The sequence below is a fragment of the Aquila chrysaetos genome, chromosome 2 (genome assembly GCF_900496995.4).
Source record: "Aquila chrysaetos chrysaetos chromosome 2, bAquChr1.4, whole genome shotgun sequence".
NCBI classification, from domain to species: domain Eukaryota; kingdom Metazoa; phylum Chordata; class Aves; order Accipitriformes; family Accipitridae; genus Aquila; species Aquila chrysaetos.
Window position 1 is genome coordinate 14,315,621 of NC_044005.1, and position 24,259 is coordinate 14,339,879.

The 24,259-nt window shown below is 38.8% G+C and overlaps 1 protein-coding gene across 9 annotated transcripts in view; it reads right to left on the bottom strand.

Annotated features, from left to right (window-relative positions):
• Positions 1 to 2,722: 2,722 nt before the first annotated feature.
• Positions 2,723 to 24,259, bottom strand: part of WDR25 (WD repeat domain 25) — a 72,473-nt gene continuing 50,936 nt past the window's right edge. For 8 of the 9 annotated variants that reach the window (XM_041120075.1, XM_030000612.2, XM_030000620.2 and 5 more), the window contains 3 exons: positions 6,878 to 7,048; positions 4,400 to 4,540; positions 2,723 to 4,013 (listed from right to left, as the gene is read on the bottom strand). In XM_041120075.1, the coding sequence (XP_040976009.1) occupies positions 3,792 to 4,013; positions 4,400 to 4,540; positions 6,878 to 7,048 (534 nt within the window). In that variant the 3' untranslated portion in view covers positions 2,723 to 3,791. Of the gene's footprint in view, positions 4,014 to 4,399; positions 4,541 to 6,877; positions 7,049 to 24,259 lie in introns of those variants that run through there. The other variant, XM_041120076.1, reaches the window with a different exon arrangement.

The following is a 24,259-nucleotide window of genomic DNA, read 5'->3' on the forward strand; positions in this document are numbered from 1 at the left end:
CCCATATATCAGGAAAATGGGAAATTTGAGATCCCATGATTTTTTCATCTTCCCGTTTTCTTCTGCCATAGTCTTGTAACTTTATATTTGCCTGTACCGTATGGAGAAAGTCATACCATTGTAATGCCATACCTTATTTTCATGATTAGGGCTATAGTTGAAATATAGAGTGACTCACCAAAGTATTTCAGCTGAGTGAACACAGTGATTCTAATAACTGTCTGCTAATTAGCAGGTTTTTGAGATAAAGACAGTTGAATAGCTTGCATCCTCTGACACCCCAAATTAATAACGCTCCAGTAGCAAATAATAAAGTGGTAGAGATTGGCATTATTACTTTTTGGTACAGTACAAAATAGATTAAAATGAATCTGGCTTGTTTATCTACACAGCCTAGACCATTTCAAAATGCTAAAGATCTCTGCCTTGGCTCTAATATATGATGCCCTAGAGAGCTCTATATAAAGCTAGAAGAACTGCTCCTAAAGCAAGATTCAAAAATTTCTAGATTACCGTTTTATGAATAAAATTAATTAACCAACAATTCATTACATTCTAAAAGCTTCATCTGACCATAATAATCCTTGTTTGCAGCCCAAACAGTATTTGGTAATTGCAGAATGATGGAGCAATGTGGATATTTTTTGATTACAGTTTATTGCATAAGATTACAAGGAAGAATTTGTCTTTGAATCATAATGAAAACTTAATTGACACCACTATTCTAAAATATTTCCAGTGATTAAATTTCAGTCTGTCTCTTAATCAGTTTTATATTAGAAAGAGATTTAAACAAGATAATGCTGTGAACATAATTTCATTGCATTATAAAACCTTTGGCTGGATCTCATAAGTAATTAAAACTCCAGCCATCTTGGAAATCTGACACAAATGCAATTCTGATTTTAATATTCTTTAAGATTATACAGCTTCAAGTTTCTTTTATTTTTCTCTACTACCGTTAATCAAACTTAAGCTCCCCACCCCCATAAATAGTCTACAATTTATACTTGCAAGATAATTTCAGGAGGGATAAATGCCAGACAGCAGAATCATGCCTCAGGACATAAGTTAAACTGAAGCAACAACATGAGTAATACTACAAAATGCAGTTACTTTTCTACGCAGTATGTGCAATGATTCCCAAAGACTGCTTTCTCTTTCATTCTATCCAGAGGTGCTCTTAGCTGAGGCTGAATGTGCTGAGAGCTCATTCAAATATAGAGCAGTCATCACATAAGCTGGGGCCTCCATCCAGTAAGGCATTTCTACCATGAGCTCACACTTATTTCAGAGGCCTTTCTCAACACTGTATTTAATAAAATAACAGACAGATAATCTCTTGTGGAGATAACAGGATGCATCACACAACTACAGTGCTGCCCGTCCTTCATACAGACACAACTGGTTGCAAGAAGTTTTAAAGCGGCAATAGCACATTTTGAACTAAAATACCTGGAGGGAAGGACACAGAGCCACCCTCTTAGAAAATGCCATGCAGTTGTGATTCAGCCTGCCCAGTGATAGGCAACTACTACTTCACTTTCAACTAAACTCTTTCTGACACTTACAAAGATCTCACAGCTTGAATTAGGAGTAACTCATCAAATCACTGAATCAGTTGTCATTTAAAGGGTCCAGCTGGCTTGTATGCTAGAGGCACAGTCAAGAGAAGTGCAAAATTCAGGCTCCTGTCAAACAGCTAATTGCCTAACAAGGAAGTAAGAAATTAATAACTGTCTGGGAAAAAAAAAAAGTTACTTGCGCTATGTTGCCTGGTTCACTAAAATTTAATTCTCTGTGTTAAAACCTGTCGTAACTGTTGATAAAATGACTAAAACACACAGCCACAATATCTTGGTCCAGACTTCAAATAATATAACTGTGGATCCACAGTTTTGGTACAGGCTTATTTCTTACTACAAGCTATAAGGAACACAAACTACAAACCAAAGGAGTACATTTTGCTCATTACTTAATTAAAATCTGCCATTTGCAAGAGTGTTCTAAAAATTTTTCTCTGAAAAAGCTGTTTTAAATGAGTATGTGAAAAATGGATAAAAACACCTTGTATTTGTGCCAATAAGAAAAAAAATCAGAAGAATAAAAAGATGCTACAGAGGAAAAGTTGCTATTAGACATGACTTCTGGATTCCATGACAGAGACAATTTACTCAACACAGTTATCCAGTGTATGTTAGAATACCTCAATAGACTAATCAGACCAAAGAAAAGCCAAGCTTATAGCACTCACTGCAAGGTAGCACGTATTTATATAGAGTGAAGGTTGGGAATACATATTGTTTATGTGATGCATAGACATATTTTTTCAGTGATACATATATATATACACACACACATGTACGTATAAAATGGATAATAATTCTAGAACCAAGCAATACAAGTGCAGGGAATGCAAATTTAAAGTACATTTACAAGAAATCTATATGTATGTAAATACAGTTATGGCCTAATGAATTTTCTATTCGCTGCAGAATAGCCCAGCTCCTGTCTGAATGTCAGAGAACACCCCCTGCACTGAACAGCATCATGACAATTTTCTGTTTCTAAATGACATCAGAGTATGGAGAAATGCATGTGTGTTCACAATAAATCAGGGTAGCATATTAATTGTTTCCCCTCCCAAGTATCAATTCCATGATAGTCTTGAGTACTAACTAGCCAAGAGTAAAAGGAGTAAAATAGTGCAATACAGACACCATCAATAAAAAAAATGTTTATTTTTTCATTAAAAATATTTACACATAGTTTTGCTTTGTTTATATAGAGTCATAAATGTAAGTTTAAAACTCAAGTTTAAACATTGGGATTTCAAGAACACAAACTTATTGACTTCAAAATTAATTTCACCTTATCTGGCACACCTTTCCCTGGAACTCTCAGAAGGCATTTTACAATAGGTTGAGCTGGTAACAGCTATCCATTACCAAAAGAAGCAGTCCCACCTGCCCTACAATCTGGCCCCTTCATGTGCTGAGATGCTGTTTTGCCTTGAACTACACTATTGCTTGTCTAACTCTTCAGTGACCAGGTCAGGGAGCTAAACTAGTGGAAAAAAAAAAAAAATCCCAGGACAATCAAATAGGCATTAATTGATCTGAACACTATCTTCTGTTAAATAGTATGTCCTCACCAACTTTTGGTGAGGCCAAGAGGAAATGGCCTCAAGTTGCACCAGGGGAGGTTTAGATTGAATATTAGGAAAAATTTCTTCACCAAAAGGGTTGTCACGCACTGGGCCTGGCTGCTCAGGGAAGTGGTTGAGTCACCATCCCTGGAGGTATTTAAAAGATGTGTAGATGTGGTACTTAGGGACATGGTTTAGTGGTGGACTTGGCAGTGCTAGGTTAATGGTTGGACTTGATGATCTTAAAGGTCTTTTCCAACCTAAATGATTCTATGATTCTATGATAAAACCTGGTTTAGGAAAGCTGCATTGAAAAGCTACATAAAAAGAGCAGTAATTTTCCTGAAGTTTAGCTACTCAAAGCAGGGTGGGGCTAGATGAGCACCAGAAGATTGACACAAAAGGGGCTGAAATTTGTCACCAGGTCCAAGGGAGAGAGTAAGACAACTTCTTTGCTCAGCAGCTAGCGACAAGACCATCTTAACTGCATTATGAAAGCACACACTTAGAGGTCATAGAAGAACAGACAACAGTCTCTCCTGCCTACAACACATCACAACAAAATTTCACATTGCATACCACGGTTTATTTCCTACACCTTTGACAGACTAACAGGAGACATCCTGGAAAGTAACTCTGCTTGTTATTGCCAGATCTTGATTTCTCCAGCCCAATCACATGTTGCAAGGAGCGATGGCAAGACTGGGTGAAATATTGCACTCACACAAGCTTCTTTATGTGCAGACAAAGTGCGAATAATCCTAGCAGTATGATAGTTGTAGAAAAACACTTTGCCATCTGAACTTCCTGTCACCAAAAGTGTTCCATCTGGAGAAAATTCACAGCCCACTGCAAATCCTTCCACCTGTGAAAATCAATAACAGTGTAACTCCTGATGCTGATTAGAAAAGTTCATTGTGATATACTGAAAAAGAATATAGTACAAAAAAAAAAAAAATGTATCTTTAAATAGATATACACTAAGGACTTCTCCAGGTGTTTAAGACACAGCTATAACACAAACTTACTTAAGCAAGCCATTAAGTATTCATAAAGTCTTCTAATAACTATTTTCTTCAGAGTGCATATGATTCAAAATAGACTGGCACACAGGAAAGCAAATGAAGCCAATTAATATCTATCACTGATTTATAATCAAACACTATTAGCAGACACATTAAAAAGCACAGGTACTTTGCTATCTATCTTCCTTCCAGACTTGGATACTAAGTTCTCGGTGAAGAAGGATACCTTATGTCCTTCATATCTTTTCTTTTTGTTGATTCGGTAAGGTCGCTGGGCAGAAAACAAAGCCATGTAGTTCCCGTTTGTCTGAGCAACAAACATAGACTCTTTTGGGTGCAGAGTTAGACTTGGGCAAGTATAACGCTCCTGAAAATAATTTTAAAGAAAGTTTTGTTGTATGAAACAAAAGATTTGTTCAAATGATTCAGGTTATCTTTTGACATATTTGAAAGACCATAAAAGGTAAGGCATACATAAGTAACCTCCATAGTATACATTATATAAAGATACTTATTAGAATCCACTGAAAGTCTTACACCAAGACAAATATTAAATCAAATCTCTACCCCAATTCCCTAGATACTGAGCAAAACCCCATCTCTCCCTGAACCATAATTATACTGCAGAACAGCTGCAGAAAGGTAACTCCAACCTGACAGTACACAAACATCCTCTTCCTGCCCAAGGAAAACTGAAGTGTGAATGTGAAAGTTTGAATCCTTTTCTCCCATACCCCTTCCTCCATAGCCATACTGTGCCTTACACGCTACTTCATACAGTTCTCAAATCCTCCATCCTCTCTGTTCTCACCACACTGACAGGAACAGAAATCAGCCCATTTAAAGAGACACCTTACCCCACCCCATTCTTAAAAATAAAAAAAATAAAAAAAATAGGGGTCGTTATTAGCCTACTAAAGTCAGAAGTTCCTTATGACAGTGATTTGCCATGTAGACTGCTGCTGGCTGTAAATTCATAAATATCTGCAAAAATTGATAACACTTGGCTTTACCCTAGTATTCCTATTTAAGACTGAATTAAGATTACTTTCAAAACTCTGCATGGTGACTACATCAGAAATCAGCTGCTCTTGCAAGGTTTCCACCAGGTCCAAACCTTTTCTAGTTTCAGCCTAACCTAAAGACACAGTGCTGAATTTTGATGCCACGAATACCAATTAAGAGAGCGCTGGTTGTAGGATGCATCTGCATGTGAAGGACACCAGGCTGACAGTTACCACTGGACACCCTAGGCTATATGGCAGACTGGGAAGAACATCAGACTGGTTTTGTTGTTTGGTTTGGAAGTGATGAACTGAAACAGAAGTTCTGGGTTTTGTAAGGTACTGGGCACAGAAACCAAAACAGGGTTAGGCAGCGTGCCTGGTTAGCAGTGTGCTCTGTGGCAGAGCACTGCATGCTTCTGGGGAGAAACTGGGTCTAACAGTAAGGCATCAGAAAGTGTAATGCAATCTGCAGGAGCACTGTGCTGTTATGCTAGGTATACTGTAGTAATGGGGTATTTTAGAGCTCTGAACTATTCATTTGTTAATGCAGACAAGCAATAGATCAAGCCCTGTTGGGATCTAATCTGTTTGGAGAGCTCAGAGGTTACCTCCCACCTTGAAGGGTTCAAAGGTGAAATTCAGAAAAGTGAAGCAGAGTTTCCAAAATTACCACCAAGTTTTGTGTATTCACAGTGCAGAAAAGGGGGAAAACAGTCCATTTCAGAGATGCTGCAGTCATGAAAAGGTAGGCTGTAGGGGTTTGTTTGTTTGTTTGTTTGGCAGGGAATAAGGAGAAAAAAGTTGTTTGTTTTTTACTTCTTGATACTGAACCTGACTGGTCTGTACTTTATATATTCACAGCTTTTTTTTTTTTTTTTTCCCTATTGCCTATCCAAGATGCTGGTAGATCCAATATTGGACAAAGACATAACTGTGGAAACTAAACATGAAACAATGTCACTAGATTATCAACTACATGTCCTTGTTAGTAGAGAACTGTTCATTTCTGCCAAAAAGCATCTACACAGAATCCAATCATATTATATTACATAAGATATTAGACTTAGGTTTTCAAAAAAGACCCAGGGAGTTGGAATTATCTATTAACTTCCTTGGTAATCTCCTTTGAAGCTGTCAGCCTTTCTAGACCATTTAGTCCATTAAACATCTTGCCTGAATAGATTACTGAGAGAAATACTGCACCTGCACTGATAAAAGTAAATTTTGCCTCTGTGATTATGCCGTACTAGGTATCTATATGCAGGTATCAGGTTGCTGTTGCTATTTCTATGCAAATATTAAACTCAATTTGTCAATAGCCCTCATTGCAGCTGATGAAAAATGTATGAAAAAGTGTAGGAAAAGAAACGTGGCACTATAGCAACTGCTGCCATGCACCATTGGCAAGCTAGAATGACACTGCAGTGGCCTTGCCTAAATATAGCTTAGATGTCAGTGAATGAGCACTGAAATGCAAATATTTTTAACACAAGGAGACCTATCAGTCTTCAAGGTCATTTTTTAAGAATAAGTAAGTGTTTTTAAAATATAAAAATAAAGCAAGCCCTCAACTTACATTAAGAGCATTTTATACACCACACAATGATCTTACAGAAAATCAAAAGCCTTGTTTTTACAACACCGACAGACGTGAAATGCTAAATCAGGACCCAAAAAATACTAGTTGTTAAACTTACATGAAAAATCTGATTGGAGATTTTTGCAGAACTTTGGAAGTCCCATGCAATAATGGTACGATCAGCTGAGTCCCGGCTTACTGCATCTGTGCTTGTAAGAAATTCTCTTCCTTCAGGGAGAAAGAGTATATCCAATGTCTGTTGTACTGCAGCTTTGTACACTCTTAACACCTAGTGGATAAAAAAGTTTGTTATTTTTTGACAGATTAGAAGAACATGATAACCTATGTTTTCTCTCTTTGTATTAATAACTATCTCCAACAAACTATATATTATTATAAAATGGGAAAAAGTAACTGATTTTTAAATGTTGAAGTACTAGTGTATTAAATAGCTTGTTAATGTATGTAAAGAGTCCACATACAGGAAAATTAAATGAGATAAAAGAAAGCACCAATTTGTACAATTTATATATTGTATTTATATATACATAGATCCTGTTATAAATTCCCAAGGAGTTAAGAGTTAGATCCAGAAAGAGCTTTAGACAACAATGTTGTGGAGCTGGGTCTACACAAACTCCCTTCTATTTTATGAACTCTTCTAGATTCTCTAGCAGAGGCAAGGGAATCTTTGGCAGCAGGCTGGCCAACTTAGTGAGGCTGGCTTTAAACTGAAGGACTCAGGGCGCAGGGTCCAAAGTGGCAACACTACGCCATTGCAACCAACTGGGGAATAAGCCAGGCCGACCAAAGCAGTGACAAATGCATTAGTTGCTTCCCAAGATGAGAACCAGAAGACCAACCACCTCAAGCGTATGTATACCAATGCACACAGCCTGGGGAACAAACAGGAGGAACTGGAGCTCCACGCTCAGTCAGGAAGTTATGATATCATAGGAATAACTGAAACATGGTGGGACAACTCACATGTCTGGAGGATTGCAATGGATGGCTACAGGCTGTTTCATAGAGACAGGGAGGGAAGAAGAGGAGGAGGAGTCGTGCTCTATGTTAAGGAGAACCTTGAACGTACAGAAGTCAACTACGGCGATTACGGAAGCCCTGTTGAATGCCTCTGGGTCAATATCAGAGCGGTCATCTCCCAGGGGGATCTTACAGTAGGCATCTGCTACCGACCTCCAAACCAAGACGATAAGGCAAACAAAGCAATATCTGGGTCACTTAAATAAGCCTTGGGTCAACAGAACTTGGTTCTTATGGGTGACTTCAACTACCCACGCATCTGTTGGAAGAACAATACAGCAGCTCACATGTCATCCTTCAAGTTCCTGGAATGCGTAGAGGACTGCTTCCTCATACAAAAGTTAGACATGCCAACTAGGACTGAGGCATTGCTGCACTTGCTACTCACAAACCAAGAAAACCTGCTTTGTAATATCTCAGTTAGCGATAGCCTTGGATGCAGTGATCACAACATTGTGGAGTCTGGGATCCTGCTGAGCACACTGAAGGTTAGTACTAAGCCAAACATTTTAGATTTTAGAAGAGCAAACTCAGCTCACGCAGAGCTCACTTGGGAGGGATTCTGTGGGAAGCTCCCATGGAGGATAAAGGAGCTAGCGAGTGCTGGGAGTTTTTCAAGAATGCTCTCCTGGAAGCACAAAACCAGTTCATGCCCTTTAAAGGTAAGGGAAGTAGACAGAGCAAGAGACCTCCTTGGCTTGACTGCAAGCTTCTGAGTCTGCTCAAAATCAAAAGAGAAGCATAACAGAGATGGAAAAGCAGACGAATACCTGTTGAGAAATACAAGGGCACTGCCAGAACGTGCACAAGTACAGTTAGAAAAGCAAAAGCTCAGCTTGAATTGATATTGGCCACAGATGTCAAAAACTACAAGAAAGGGTTCTTCAGGTACATAAACAATAAGCAGAAACAGAAGGAAAATACTGGCCCACTATTAAACAGGAGAGGTGAATTAGTCACCAACAACGCTGAAAAGGCAGAGGTTCTCAACACTTTCTTCACCTCTGTCTTCACCAGCACTGTTGGGCCCCAGGCCTTGGGAACAAAAATCCAGGTTGATGCAAACACAGACCCACTGTCAGTGAAGAAAGAGTTGGTGTGTGAAATATTACAGGAGCTTGAACCCTACAAATCGATAGGCCCTGACAATATCTACCCAAGGGTCTTAAGAGAGCTGGCTGATGTTGTGAGGCCACTTTCCATAATCTTTGAGCAGTCATGGAGACATGGGGACATCCCAGAAGACTGGAATAAGGCTAATGTCACCTCCATCTACAGTTTCCCACAGCCTCCTCCTAGAGAAACCAATGTGTTACAGTCTAGACAAGTGGTCTGTGCCGTGGGTGGGGAACTGGCTGACAAGCTGCATCCAGAGGGTAGTGGTAAGTAGCTGCTTTTCAAACTGGCAACCTGTCACAACTGGGATCCCCCAGGGATCGATATTGGGCCCAACACCATTTAGTATCTTCATAAACAATCTGGATGATGGGATCAAGTGTACCCTGATGAAGTCTGATGATGATGCCAAACTGAGTGGGGAAGTGGACACTTTGGAAGGAAGAGACACCCTGCAGAAAGACCTGGATAGGCTGGAAGAGTGGGCTAACAAGAACCTAATGAAGTTCAACAAGGACAGATGTAAGGTCTTGCACCTGGGAAAACATAACCCAGGAGTTAGCACAGTCTGGGATCTACCTGGCTGGGGACCAGCTCTGTGGAAAGGGACTTGGCGGTCTCGGTGGCCAAGAAGCTCAATCTGAGTGAACAGTGCGGTGCTGCGGCAAACAAAGCCAACAGGATGCTGGGTTGCATTAACGAGGGCATCACCAGCAGAGATGAAGTCATTATCCCACTCTACTCAGCATTTGTCGGGCCACACCTGGAATACTGTGTTGACTTTTGGTGCCCGCTATACAAAAAAGATGTGGACAGGCTGGAGAGTGTCCAGAGAAGGGCCGCAAAGATGATCAAAGGACTGAGAAGCCTGCCATATAAGGAAAGGCTGGGAGAACTGGGTTTGTTCAGCTGCGAGAAAAGAAGGCCTAGGGGAGAACTTATCACCATGTTCCAATATTTAAAGAGTAGCTACAAAGAAGATGGAGACTCTCTTTTTACAAGGAGTCACATGGAAAAGACGAGGGGTAATGAGTCCAAGTTACTCCTGGGGAGATTCCACTGCACACGAGAGGAAAATTTTTCACAATGAGAATAATCAGCCATTGGAATAATCTCCCCAGGGAAGTGGTGGATTTCCCAACGTCGGACACTTTTAAGATTCGTCTGGGCAGGGTGCTGGGACATCTTGTCTGGACCATGCTTTTGCCAGGAAAGGTTGGACCAGATGATCCTTGAGGTCCCTTCCAACCTGGGATTCTATGATTCTATGACTGAACTCAGCACTCTGAGAATCAGTCTGAGGATCTCTCCTTCCTCCTTCCAGGAAACTTCAGCAGTGTAAGTTTTTGGTCTTTTTGTCCTCAAAATCTTCAGCTAGTTACAGAGCCAGGGAAAAGAAAGTAATTAGGTTAGCGGGGATTTGGGACTTATAGGTATGAAAAGGTGTTGTGGTTTAAGCCCGGCCGGCAACAAAGCACCACGAGGCTGCTCACTGACTCCTCCCCCCCCAGTGGGTTGGGGAGGAGAAAATACAACAAAAAAACTCATGGGTCAACACAAGGACAGGGAAGGATCACTCACCAATTATAGTCACGGGAAAAAAACAGACTCGACTTGGGAAAAAACACAAAATCAATTTAATTTGTTACCAATGAAATCAAAACAGGATAATGAGAAGTAAAACCAAATCTTAAAACACCTTCCCCCCACCCCTCCCTCCTTCCCGGGCTCAACTCCACCCCCGGTTTTCTCTGCCTTCTCCCCTCCAGCAGCACAGGGGGACAGGGAATGGGGATTGTGGTCAGTTCATCACATGTTGTCTCTGCCGCTCCTTCCTCCTCAGGGGCAGGACTCCTCACACTCTCCCCCTGCTCCAGAGTGGGGTCCCTCCCATGGGAGACAGTCCTCCACAAACTTCTCCAACGCAAGTCTTTCCCACGGGCTGCAGTTCTTCACGAACTGCGCCAGCGTGGGTCCCTTCCATGGGGTGCAGTCCTTCAGGCACAGACTGCTCCAGCACGGGCTTTCCCACAGAGTCATGGCCATTTTCTGGGGCACTCACCTGCTCCAGCGTGGGGTCCTCCATGGGCTGCAGGGGGACAGCCTGCTGTCTCACCACGGGCTGCAGGGGAATCACCTCCTCCAGAGCACCTCCTCCCCCTCCTTCTCTACTGACCTTGGTGTCTGCATAGCTGTTTCTCTCACATTCCATTCTCCGCTGCAGGTTTCCCTTCTTAACTATGTTCTCCCAGAGGTGCTACCACCATCGCTGATGTGCTCGGCCTTGGCCAGAGGTGGGTCCGACTTGGAGCTGGGGAAGGTTCTAGTAGCTTCTCACAGGAGCCACCCCTGTAGCCCTGTCCCCCGCTACTACAACCGCGCCACACAAACTCAATACAAAAGAACATGGCAGGAAGTGAATATTCTTGTTGATCATTCCAGACTTAATTATAAATCACTGTTTATGACTGGGGATGAGTAAACTTGATGATTCAAGGTTCTCCCAGTCCCATACTGCTGTGTGTCGTTGCTTAACTTTCAAGTGGTGAGACCCTGGTGTCAGGACCGTATGGCAAGGGAGCAAAGCTTGCATGCTCAGTCAGAAACTGCCTATGAGGCCAATGTGGACACGCTTAGCAGAAGGGTACACCATTCATCCTGCAGAAGATACATCAATCCCATTAAGGACTCGGTCTGACACCCTCTCCTGAAAAAAGAAACCCAAGCAGAGTTTGCTCTTTTAAAGTGCTGCCAGAGAGGGAGGGATGGAGGTGACAGGAGCACTGCTGTCAAACAGTTCTGTGCTTTAAGGACTCAGCCGGGACCCTGCCTTGGTCTACAGGGATTCAATCCCACACCTCCCACCTCATCTGCCTATGAACTGTCCTGGCAAGAGGCAGTCTCTGCTGCTTCTGCTGAAGCAAAGGCTTTTTCTGTCACTCTGCTGAAAATGCAGGGCAGCAGGGAGTCATCAATACTCCAAACCATGTCTTGGCTCAAGAGCAAATAATGTGGCTCGTCCACTAGTTCCCATCATGTAATTAATGCATATGAACAATCTGTAAAGAAGTTTGTGATGTAAAAGAAAACACCGAAGTTACCAAAACTTCTTCCCAAATAAAAAAAACCAGAGCTCCCAAATCTAGATCTTCTTTCAGGACTTACACCAAAGTGTCTTGGATCCATGCAGAAATGGGTCCTCAGCCACAGGATTCTGAATATTTTAACAGCCTGTGAGTTGGATCTTAAAAAGTAAGAGAGATTTTGAACTATTCTAAGGAATATATGAACAAATTTAATTTCCTCTCTTTCCACCTTTCTTCTGCATCTGTGTTGTCTACTTTGAATTTTGCAAATCAATACTTTTGCTTTCTTTTTCTCTGATTTGCCTCCAGTGAAGAGAAACTTCAAGGCAAGTGGCCAGATCAAAGCAATCCATCTCTCTGAGTATGGGGATAAAACTAGGACACTGGAAGACTCCTAGTTATTAATATCTAAATCTCTCTTTCTCTCTCTCTCTCCAAGATAGCTAAAACATAGCAGCCTGCACTTCCAACCGGGTGTTCAGAGGTTAGTCCTTCTAACATCACTAGAAAAAAACAACAGAGCAGAGAGAGTGCTTGAAGTATTATACTGAAACGGTTCCCAACTTTGTGAGGCATTTCAGTGCCTACCTTATACCCCTAACATAATATGTGACTATTGACTTCAGGGCCCGGACCTTTTGCAGATACTGTAAGCACATACATTTTTTTAAAAAATAATTTTTGGGTGTCACAGTGAAATATCCTGGATTATACCTCTGTTTTATACTTTAGCCAATAAAAGAAAAAACATTTCAAATATCAAACACAACATGAGAACTTCTTGATTTCTTGCCTCAAGCTCAAAAATCTATGACTGTTTGGAAGTGTTCAGAACTAGTTGATCCTGCTTTAGGGTAGCAACATACTAGATGATCTCCAGAGGTCCCTTCCAGCTCTGCTTCCTGTGATCTTGGCATGTAGAAGGATGGCAGCAGCAGCTGCTCCAATTGCTTTTCACAGGCTCTGTAAAATGTACAGTTTAGAAACGCCATGTTTGCATTCAGTGAAGAACCTCAGTCATGCAAGCACCCTACGCACCCTGTAATAACATCAACAAGATGTAAACCTGCAGCCTCAAAAAAACAGCACACTTTTCAATAATCTGCCTGCATTTTTAAAATAGTGAATATACAAATGTGTTACTTGCTCTTGTCAGATTTTTCAGCCTAGGAATCTGCATAATATACAAAGCAATTAAACTTTGTAAAGCCAAAAGTGATATTTGCATATTTATAGCCTCCACTTTCTGTATGGAGAAATCACCATGCATAGCTATTTCTTCAGACTTATAAAAGGAAGTCCATAGTTCATTAGTAAAGTAGAAAATTAAGCTATTTTGTGGGAGCAAAAATAATAATTAAAAAAAAAAAAAAAAACAAAAAACTGCCACAAAATATAATTGCTGCCTGCAATGAGAAATGGAAAACCATACAGAAACCTGACAGCTGTAGGAACTACAGGAGAACTGAAATAAAGTTAAACTGAGAGGAGGGGACACAAAAGGCTGTACCACCCTGACAGACTGAAGGAGGCAGCTACTTAGCAGCAGGCACCTTCACAGAAGTGACAAGAGAGAAAAGTGCCAGAGAGCAGCAAGATCAGAGGATGGAGCAGCACAAACGTGTAGAAACAGGGACAGAGAGGCAGAAACAAAGGCCAAATGGTGCTGGGAAATGGAGAAGAACAATACAGAGCAATAAATAAAGTCCCAAACGGTGATTCACAATAGTGATTCTTTAACATTTTCTTATTTTAAAGATGAAAAACTCAAACATACTGTTTGGGTTTTCGTCTTCTAAAAAAAAAAACCTTGTGAAATATATGTAGGTACGTATTCATACATACATTGTGTCCAGCACTGTTAAGAGGTTAAGGTTTAGGTTTGGAACTTGTTTTTAACAGTTTTTGGAGCAAAAGACATCTCTCAGTAAGGAAAAAGTAGAGGATTGTGAAGTTGGTAATGTGCACATACTTTTAATTTTGGCTGAAATCCTGCTGGGCTCTTACATAAACTGCCACTATCAATTTAAACATTTTCACTGCTAATCATTAAATATATTTGCTTGTCTGTTATTTGATAGGATATCTAACCAAACTACCTGTGTATCTTAGCTCTGCAAAAGGAAACTGTCTTTATAAAAATTAGTACAAAAGACCATCTTTTTCTGTATGTTTGATACATACCTCAGAAAAACTATGCTCTCTAATCTTCAAACCACATAGTAAGAACTGACTCAGAGAAGAATAAATTAACACTTTGAATAGCAGCTGGAAACTTGATATACCTAGTATTTAAATTCCCCCATAAAGATAGCTTCAAAAAATAACTAATTGCAACACCACTGCTCAGAAAAGTACTCATAATTAAACCTGCTTTGTTCTACCTTAGACAATTAATTCATGACATGCCTGAGGAACTTGCTTGGGGAAAGCACCAGTTTCCCTATCCTGCTGGCTTTAGTTTGTTAATAACAGCTTTTGCTCTTTTTCTATTTGCAGATTTATCAGCCATAAGCACTGGAAAACCACAGTCAACTTCTTCAATCTGCATTTTCTGGACATAAAAGAAATAATTTCAAAGGAAGGCCTAATAGTTTCTGGTGTCGACACAATCCAACATAATAATAAAGCTTCTTCGCTACAGCAAGAGTTCATGGCTGCAGGCATTCGACAAGAAAGGTAATTTAAACAAATTAAATCAAACAGATTCTTATGGTTCTGATGATTTGAAAAGCATGCCATGATGCTGAATTCAAGGTATGTAATTCAGATGGGTGTTCTATAATACTTCTCTGCATAAAGCACATGCAATGCCTGGTATTTTGTTTGTCAAGAAAGCTCAAAGTCTCCACACAACCGATTCAGAAGCTGCTGCTCGCCCCAGCGCTGTGCTGGTCACCTGTAACCTATGTGCACTGCACCTTCCTAAAATCCCCTCAAGCTTTATGCAAGTGATGAGAAAGAAATGTGCTTTTATAGTCATTGCCCTGAGCATCAGGAGACAAGTTCTCAAAACAAATCTAATAGGACTACAGGCAATCTGGATAGTCATGGAAAAAACCCTTAATTAGTCACAGCCATGGCTTCCAACCTGTAAAAGTGGCCATACTTTTTCTTCCACTTCTTGTTCTAACTTTTTAGATTGAGTGCTTTGGCATGAAACTGCCTCTTCCTACAGGCATGTTGGGTAATTAATGCATTGGGTGACTGATTCAAGTTTCCTCTGTGAAACAGTACTACACCATTACTAGTAATAAAAAGTGCATTTTAACTTAAAAGAAAGCTTATTTTCCACAAAATAGAAGCTTTTTTATCTACTGCAGTGCAAGTCATCTGTGTTGATCTATTCTACAGAGTAAGGTGTTGAGGCAGATGACTACTGTTTGCTTTTTAGCTACATGTTCACAACAAAACCACAACCACAAGACAAATCCAATTTATGTCTCTGATCTCCATGTGAAAACTACAATGGCAATTTTAATCAAAACACATGACAATATCATAGACAAGACAACAAAGCATGCTGCAGTCTTATGTTCTTTCAAAGTCTTTTAACATAAGACTGCTGTATTTCTCTTTATGTAATTGAAAAAAAATTATTTTGCTTTTCTATTTAAGTTTTTTCCTGTTTGTAACTGCTCTGTTTTCAGCTCAAGATTATCAAGGGGTCTTGAGAATAATTAAAAGGAAAGGGAGACTGATTAAAATGAAGAAGTGGTTGAGCTTAATCTTGTATTGATCTATAAGACTTTAGGTATGAACAATGTACACTGTTTTTTTTAAAGTCACTTTCAGATTGCTTCAGAAGGCACAAAAATCTTGTGATGCAAAGTGTCAACCATTTATCAGAAAAAACCCCATATTTTCCCATCAGATTTTTTTTTTTAATTATCTCCCCATCTCAAATAGGATAAGAAGTGAAATCTGTATATAGGAAACAGACAAGGAACAAGTGAGATATAGAATGGCTTTTCATGAGGAGCAATAATCAAGGACTTTTCAGTACAGAAATTAGATGATTGAGAGGAATTTGAAAGAATCAGAAACAAAGTCTGAGTGGCATGGAGAAGGTGAATGGTTTCTTCCATTATAAGAATTTAGACTCCAAACTAGCAGAAGGCAGCTTCAAAACACACAGAACGAGATGCTTCTTCACACAATACATGTTTAAGTTTAATTCCTTGCTACAGGATGTTGCAGACATTAAAAAAAATCAAGAACAACCAATTCCACAGCGTGAAAACTCAAAGAGAGCCATGAAAGACAAAGACGCTATCTGTGGTGCTGGAAGTCCCCAAACTGTAAGTTAGGAAGGCCTGGGTAACCATTGCTGAGAATTGTAATAAAGAAGTTTGCTGTGCTTTCATATTCTTGTTTTTTAAAAGCATACTGGTCACTGCTGGGGTGTAAAATTTGTCTAGAAATGGGCTGAAACCGTAACGGCTATTCCCCAACAGCTTCTCACTCAAATACCCATGCTCCAGAGGAAGGCATGTTTTGCTCCTGGCCCATTTCAGTCCCTCCAGGAGCAGTTGCTCCAGGAGAGATTGTATGCACAGACAGGTCTACGATTCTCATCTGCAATACCGTCATATGAGGTTTCCAAATAAACACAGCAGGACTTCTCATGTATGTGATACAGCCATGTAAAATGTGCCTTCACACTCAGAAAGGACCCCTGAATGTTAACATTTAAAAACAAATGCCACTACACAAGTACAAATGTACCCCCACCATATTTCTTTGAACTTTTTGTCCATAGATTCAGTAAAGATTTCTCTGTGAGAAGAATAACTTTAGTTTTCTAAAGCGCTGAATAAATCATCTTATTTTAATTACATTGTTCTTCCTAACACTACCAGCACATGACAATGTATTCGCTGTTTCCATAGAAACCAGAAGTGCAAGTAGCTCCACCAATTTCTACAGCCTTTTTTCATATTTATATGCTATCCAGAGACAAATTCATTAGGTCTCCTAAATACATGCTACTTAAAATGACTGCATCTCATCTGAAAGAAATTGCAATAGAATGTTTCCAAGGAAACAAATGCACTGCACTTGCACTCTAAATTTATTAATTTTTTAAACTGTGCTTTAATGACTTAGGCTTATTTCTTTATAAACTCAAGTATTGAAAAATAGCTTAACAACATAAAGTGCATCCCTTTCATTTTTTCTTTTTAAGCATAAAGCTGTAGAAGATAGTTGCAATTTTGTAGCTAAACAATGTTCAATCCAGAGTAATAAACCAAGATGGGGAAAAAAAACCCTGTTATTCTGCCTTGGCCTCTGTTAATAATAACAATTCTGCAGTGCATTTCTAGACTAATTTTAAAACCTCAAAATAACTGCTTCCACCATTTTTCTAGTTTATTTTTTCTATAGCTTATAAGACCTCAATTTCAAAAATGGAAATTTTGTGTAAATCTTCAACTCTAAGTGTTCCTTAAATTTGCCTATCACTCCAACAGATTGACTTGGTATTCATCTTTTTTTGAAACCTTCCTTATGTCCTGACAAAATTTTGTTATTAATCCCAAAAGGCTGAACATTTGTATTCATTTGTACTCTTCCCACTTCTAATAAGTCATTGCTATTTTTCCTGCATGATATTTTATTCCTTTTTTTTTTTACTGATTGTGCTAGCATGACGCTTTCTGCAACATTTTTCAAAAATAAAATAATAAATGTCATCTCCATTTGGAGCCCTGCCTGAAGCACTTCACTGAATTCCTCCCAGTCAGTTTCCTTTCTTGAAATCTCCCCTTTAGCTAGTTTTCTCATTTTACAGTAGTTAGGTTAGTCCCTGCCTTCTCCAGCTTCTCTAATTGCTCTATCAAAGTCCAAAATTGTAGAGCGACATCAAGTAAGCCTCACAAAATCAACCTTTGCTTAACTCCTATAATTTACTTTTTTATAATTTAATTTATTCCTATATCTGTAACTAATCTTTCCTTCAAAGTCTGTTCTGTGGCTGTGTCAGGTCATACTACTGTATATATACTGCCTGATGCCCTTCCTCTCTTTCCCTCCTTGTTTAACATAAGCAATGGATTTACATTTTTGGAGGTCTAAGAGCTTCAAAGATTGCTTAAAGATGAGAGCCACAGCCCTGTCGCCTTCCACTTATTCTCTCTCCAGATTACTGCATGGTGCTTCATCAGGACTTGCTGTTCTGACAGCTATAGCAGATAGCTCTTGCCAAAGCTCCAACAGGCCTCAGTGATTTATAAGACGGAACACATGAACATCAACGGACAAGATCAAAAACAGAGTACATCCAACGGCTGAATAAATTATTCCTCTATTTTTAACAGAGTCAAAAAAAATGTTAGTGATCTCCCTACCTTTAGAGTTCTTTGCATTTCTGTATGCACATGATAAAGAATGAGTTCCTGAATGCTTACAAAACGTTAAGAGTTTCATCAATCAAAGCAGAATGTAAATAAAAGGTAAAATATGCAAAACTAAAAAATAATTACATGGATACATTTAGAAAATCTAAATTAAGACATTCAGATGCAAGTTCTTGAGTGCTGTATGTCCTTTCAGCAGAGCTACTATCATCCCTACTTTACACTATGCAAACCTTGCTGACACGTGTAAATATATCTTTTCAATTCATTTTGATGATTCACTCACGATACAAAGAACTTTAGCTCCTTTGAAAGTATTATCAGTACAAGACAGTTACACTTTTAGTTTTGTTCTGATATTACATCTGTGTAAGCTTAGAAACCCAAATTAAAAAGAAAAAAATTATCTGTAGTCATATTTTCTTTTGTGAACACAATAAAATCCTTACGGTTGAGCTAAAGGATACAAGTGTCAACCCTTTGTTCTCTTTGGTATTTCAAGGAATATTAAAATTTCAGGTAGAATAAGTGGTTGGAATATATATTGTCTCCTGTCTGAAAAGCTAATGTAGAACAGCCAAAACAGAGAGTGACTGTGTAATTCAGCTGGCTTGTGCTGAACATCTTAAGAAATTCTTCCACAGCTCAGAGAATGGAAATACTTCTAAAATACATAACTACTTTAAAGTCTCCATGTTACTGCACAATTCTTTTTACAGGGCACTTTACACTTTTTTTCTAGGTTCAGCACTAAGGTCCAAAGATCCCATGGGGGCTGTTTAATATGATGCTTTCCTCTTTGGTCAACACTGCAGGGGTTTTTTTGTTGGTGTTTTTTTTTTTTTAACATAGAAGCTCACTTCCAAGTTTTCTGGTCTTTTCATAAAGCGTCTATAAACATTCTCCAAATGTTTAATAAATTTAATCAATCTGTTATACAGCAATATAAGATCTCCAGAATAATATCTTCACCAGAGAGACAAAACTGGTTTAACACAAACAGAAAGAAATACCGCTATAATAAATCTCTCCATGCTATTCAACTGCTTCTTTTATTTTTTATTTTTTTTTAGGCTTTGATTACTTGTCTCTGTGATTTTGAGATGCTCCTATACTTTACATTTCACTGAGCAGTTAACAAGCTGTTCCATCCATTCATTTCTCTGAAGTATATTGCCTAGCTTTATCTTGAAGATTTTAACTTCCTTATTGTTCTTTCATTCTTTATCTCGCTCAATACCCAATGCTACATTTGAAATCATTTTGCCTATTTGCTCAATAGAACAGGGATAGCAATAAATGTCTTTCAATATTCCTCTTTTTTTTTTTTTTTTTTTTTGGTATCTGCCTTTCTGATTAATAGCCTACTGTACATTTCTCAATGTTTTAGTAGCTGAAAGGCTGCCTCAAACCTATCTTCATACATTTTCTCTGGAACTTAGAAATCCAATTTTTATACCACATTCAATACATGAATAAATATTAGTAATTTGTGCTCATAAATTTACACTCCTGCTAAAAATTAGTTGCCCATCAAAATCAAAGTGAGATTTCAGAAGTACTAATTTGGAAAAATACCACTATTAGCTATTCTATGTCATTTTCCATCAGCAAAAAGCACCAATGTGGCACACTGGCATAAAGCAGCCCATTTCAACCACGGCATATATGTGTAATTGGACAATATTTTTGTTATTAGTCATTCTCTCTCTCTCTCTCTCTCTCTCTCTCTCCGTGATGCTTAATACTTTGCTCTGAATTTCCACCAAAAATTCCCTCATTTCCTGATATACAATTATCATTTTGCCTCGCATGGTTAAATTCAAGATGTGCAAGTGAATAGCCTGTAAAACACAGGAGTACATCCTAAAGAATGACCTCTGAAACTGAATTACCAGCAAATGTTGAAATTGAGTTTTCAATGTGCAGTAAGTAACAAGACTCAAGCTCTTGATTTAGGGTGCTCACTCTATTGACAAAATATGCTGCAAAGCCTGAAAAGGCTATCAGGAGTATGATGATGGGAACAAAAAGAATCATTAGTTCACCCACACATCGTTCCAAGCTGAATGACAGGTTAACACACTTGAACAGGCAAAACAGGAAAATCTTGTAATGAATTAGGATGAAAGCACTTGAAAGATATTAAGGGTGTTTGCATCAAAACTGAAACGAAGTAGCAAGAGGCCTCAGACATCTATTTCAGTTAAGAGCAAATGGCACTTGTTAGAACAGGATAAATTTCAAAATATTGGCCAGGATACTTTATCCAATCTTGAATGTGGCCAAAAATGTGTAAGATGGAAAAGGTAGAAAGCATGCTGTTTTTATCTTGTGAATAAAGATAACAATATAAGCTGAAAGCAGGAATACCTGAAGAATCCATTGAAATCCCCCAAACTAGGAAGAAGCAGACATGAGATACTGATGATATTGATGATTCGTGCCTAACCAACAGTATGTTGTCCTATGGCTGAGAGTTTGAAATGTAAGTACGTTATTTTGCAGTAACGATGCACAGGTGATACTCAACATTCTGCAAGAAGAAGCCATAAGCAATCAAATCAGAGTTTGATATTTTTCCCCTTTTCTCCACTCAGCTATTGCCTTCCACATTCACTCAGTACACACACATAGTTCTTCAAATTTTAAAACCAATACAAATGTAGGTGTCTACAGATACCTCAGAAGAGGGGGGGGGGGGGGGGGGGGAATCAAAGGATAATAGAAGCTCTCTCCCCCTTTTAGAAACGTTTCAGAGTAAAAGAGTAAACCACACTGCTGCTTTAGACAATCACAGTACATACAAAATTATGGTTTTCAAATGAGCAAATATATGAAACAAACAAACAAACAATGAAAAGGATCAATATCTGTTACCAGGGTAAACGCAAGCCTTCCACTTTCCAACACTGCTCGTTATTAAAATTAATATTCCTCATGCACTACTTAATTGGCTAGTTTTCCAGCTAGTGAAGTTATACATGAATATAATTGTTTCCTAATGAACAAAGCAGGTAACAGCTCCTAAAAACTTTCAGAGAGAACCCAGCACAGGATCTGTACAAAAGAAACAGGCTGGGTTTTTTGTTTTACAAAGCCTAAAACCTTTCCTATTTTACCTGTCAGAATACACATTCATTCACTTATTTATTTTCTTGGCAAGTAAATTATTTCCTTGTAATACAGTGGGATGTTTCCCTTAACTCTTCATTAGCATCAGCTTACAGAAATAGAGTTACACACAATCTTTCTAAGCATTGGAGTGTCTTGCATGTACAGAGACAGCTACTGTGTGCATTACTCAGTGATCAACAGCTCTTTAAGGCATGTTCTGAGGCTGAAGCTTTAGCACTGCAAAAATGAGTGTATGGTTAGTCATTGAGATAAAAATGCATTTTTCTGCTAGTCTCATTTTTGCTGTATATAGCATCCTGGCCACAGAACGCACTGCTTTTTGAGAAATCATGTCATAAGATGGGGTGAAAGGATGTCACAGCATGCAATGTTGTGACATATGGCACACAACAGCAATACTCTTAATCAAAAAGAAAAAATTCATACTGTAACAATCATGAGTACCATCTGCTTCGGCAACAGTATTGAAAGTGGACAGGGGATGGCCCATGGAAAGACAAATACCCCATTGTACCCATTTGAAAAAGGCACCATACCCAGATCAGTAAGCAAGGAGGCAAAAAAAACACAGTTGGGCAGTAAAGCATAAAGATACAATAAAATACTGTTTGAATCTCATAAAGATAATATACTCCCTAATTAGTAGAAAACATGAGTGCTGGTTTAGATTGAATGTATAGTCAAATTAATAAAACGTTAAGTATTCATGTTCCTCTTCTACATAGATATAAATGGTTTTTACAGTGTCTATTTGTCTTCTGGAAATGAATCACAGATGTTGTCACCTAAAGCATTCACCACTGGCTCTGCATCCAAACACACACAGATTGTATGTCATCCCCTGAAACCTACATAAAGGTGATCCCAAGCATAACTATTGTTTCTTATAACTGTGCAGTGGTAAAGTACTGAAAACTGCAGTTTTCCTCTGCAATTTTGCCTGATGTAGTTTACACGAAAGTTACTATATCAGATCATCAGCTCAAGATGTGGCAGAGATACTGACAATAGGAGAGCATCAGACTCAGGAGGTGACTCAGAAATAACTTGTCTAGCACAAGCATTAACATCTGTTATTTAGCCCCTTAACTCTACCTGAGTCAATGCCAATTTTGCATCGTCCTCAGGTCTTGTCATCACATTCTCTGGTATCAGAATGGCTGAAGAAGGAATCTTACTCAAGCATAACCCTTGAACTGCAAATATCCATTGTAAATTAATCTTCTAGTTCCTTGAAACTGAAGTGCCTTCTCCATTATCAATATTTGAGATTGTCTCCTACTATCTGTGAAAGATTTCTAACCATATTCTTCCATAACCATATTCAACATGAGCTACCATCCAGACAGGCACATTTTTGCAACATGCTATTTTGGTCGTTTGTTACTATAGAACAGAATCAGTTATCATCTTCCATCTGTAGACACTGGGCACCTTAGACGCATGCAAGCTGGAGGTATTGCCATTTTTGGCATGAACATGCTCATTAATCACAGCTGATTTCAAATCTAGAGAAAAGTCATCTTTACAGGATTCTCAGAGATAGTCACTCAAAGATATACACAGGTGTAAAATCCATCATAAAGAAACTACAGGGGGTGAAAGAATGTCTCTGGCTTTGTACACAGCTAGACTATCATTTGACTTTGTGTATAACTACAATACCATTTACAGGAAAGCTTATTGCACCAAGTCAGAAAATCTCAGAAAGAATGTTTTGTCACATACACGTGCCATCTTCTCCTTGACTAGGATTAAATATCTCAGATTTGACACTGTGGTCAGCAGTCTTTAAGCCTTAAAAAGATGATGCCCATTTAGTTCCTGAAGTACTTTTAAAGGAAGTTCAGCCTACCATGACATACAATGGCTTCTCTATGTTAAAAAGGACAGCTTAGTATTCAATTACAGACTGCACCTCCTCCCCACAATTAAGGTCTACTGTTATGAGAATCTCAAGAAAGAACAATTGTATTCCCTACTCCATTTGCATGCTATGAAACCACTGACCCTGCAGTTCAGGAGAGAAGACTTCTATTAGTCTTTCTTCTTCAGTACCCTGCCAAAAAAAAAAAAAAATGTTTTTGTTCTACAGTAAATTTACAGGGGGACCTCTGTCCCTTTGAACTGGTACTGGTTTCCCATTTCTGTGATACATATTTTCATGTTATGTAAGTTGGCTACGCGAAAGACAGTATACCAAAATCCCTCATTGACAGCACCAGAATACTGTATACCAGTGCAAGGCAGGGGGAGGGAGGGAAGAGTTACTATGGAAAATCTCACAACTTTTTAAAAAGTTACGTAGGTATCCTTTATCATAAGTATTTACAATTTTTGCAATCTAAAACTAGAATCACCTTCCTTCATAGAACTGTGCTTTGAGTATGTCTTCTTATCCTTATCAAGCAAAACTAACCATCATACAAGCATGATGGATGGAATAAATTCCATCACACTTTTTACAAAGGTTTTCATGCTGACACTGTAACTCTGAAACTGACAGTAAATTCATTTTCAGAGTAGCCTCAGACTTGGCAGTCTCAATATATACTTACTAATGTTTTTCTTTTAAGAACTTATTCATGTGAGGGAAGCCTATGGTATAGATCCTACACAATTAAATTATTTTCTCAAACATCAGTGAGAAATCCAAAGGAACAACTGCAGCACAGGAACTAGATTGTTAATTGCACAAGAATACTGTGTTTCCTCAATGGAGCAACTCTCATAACCATTTCAGAGGTCTACTGTTAG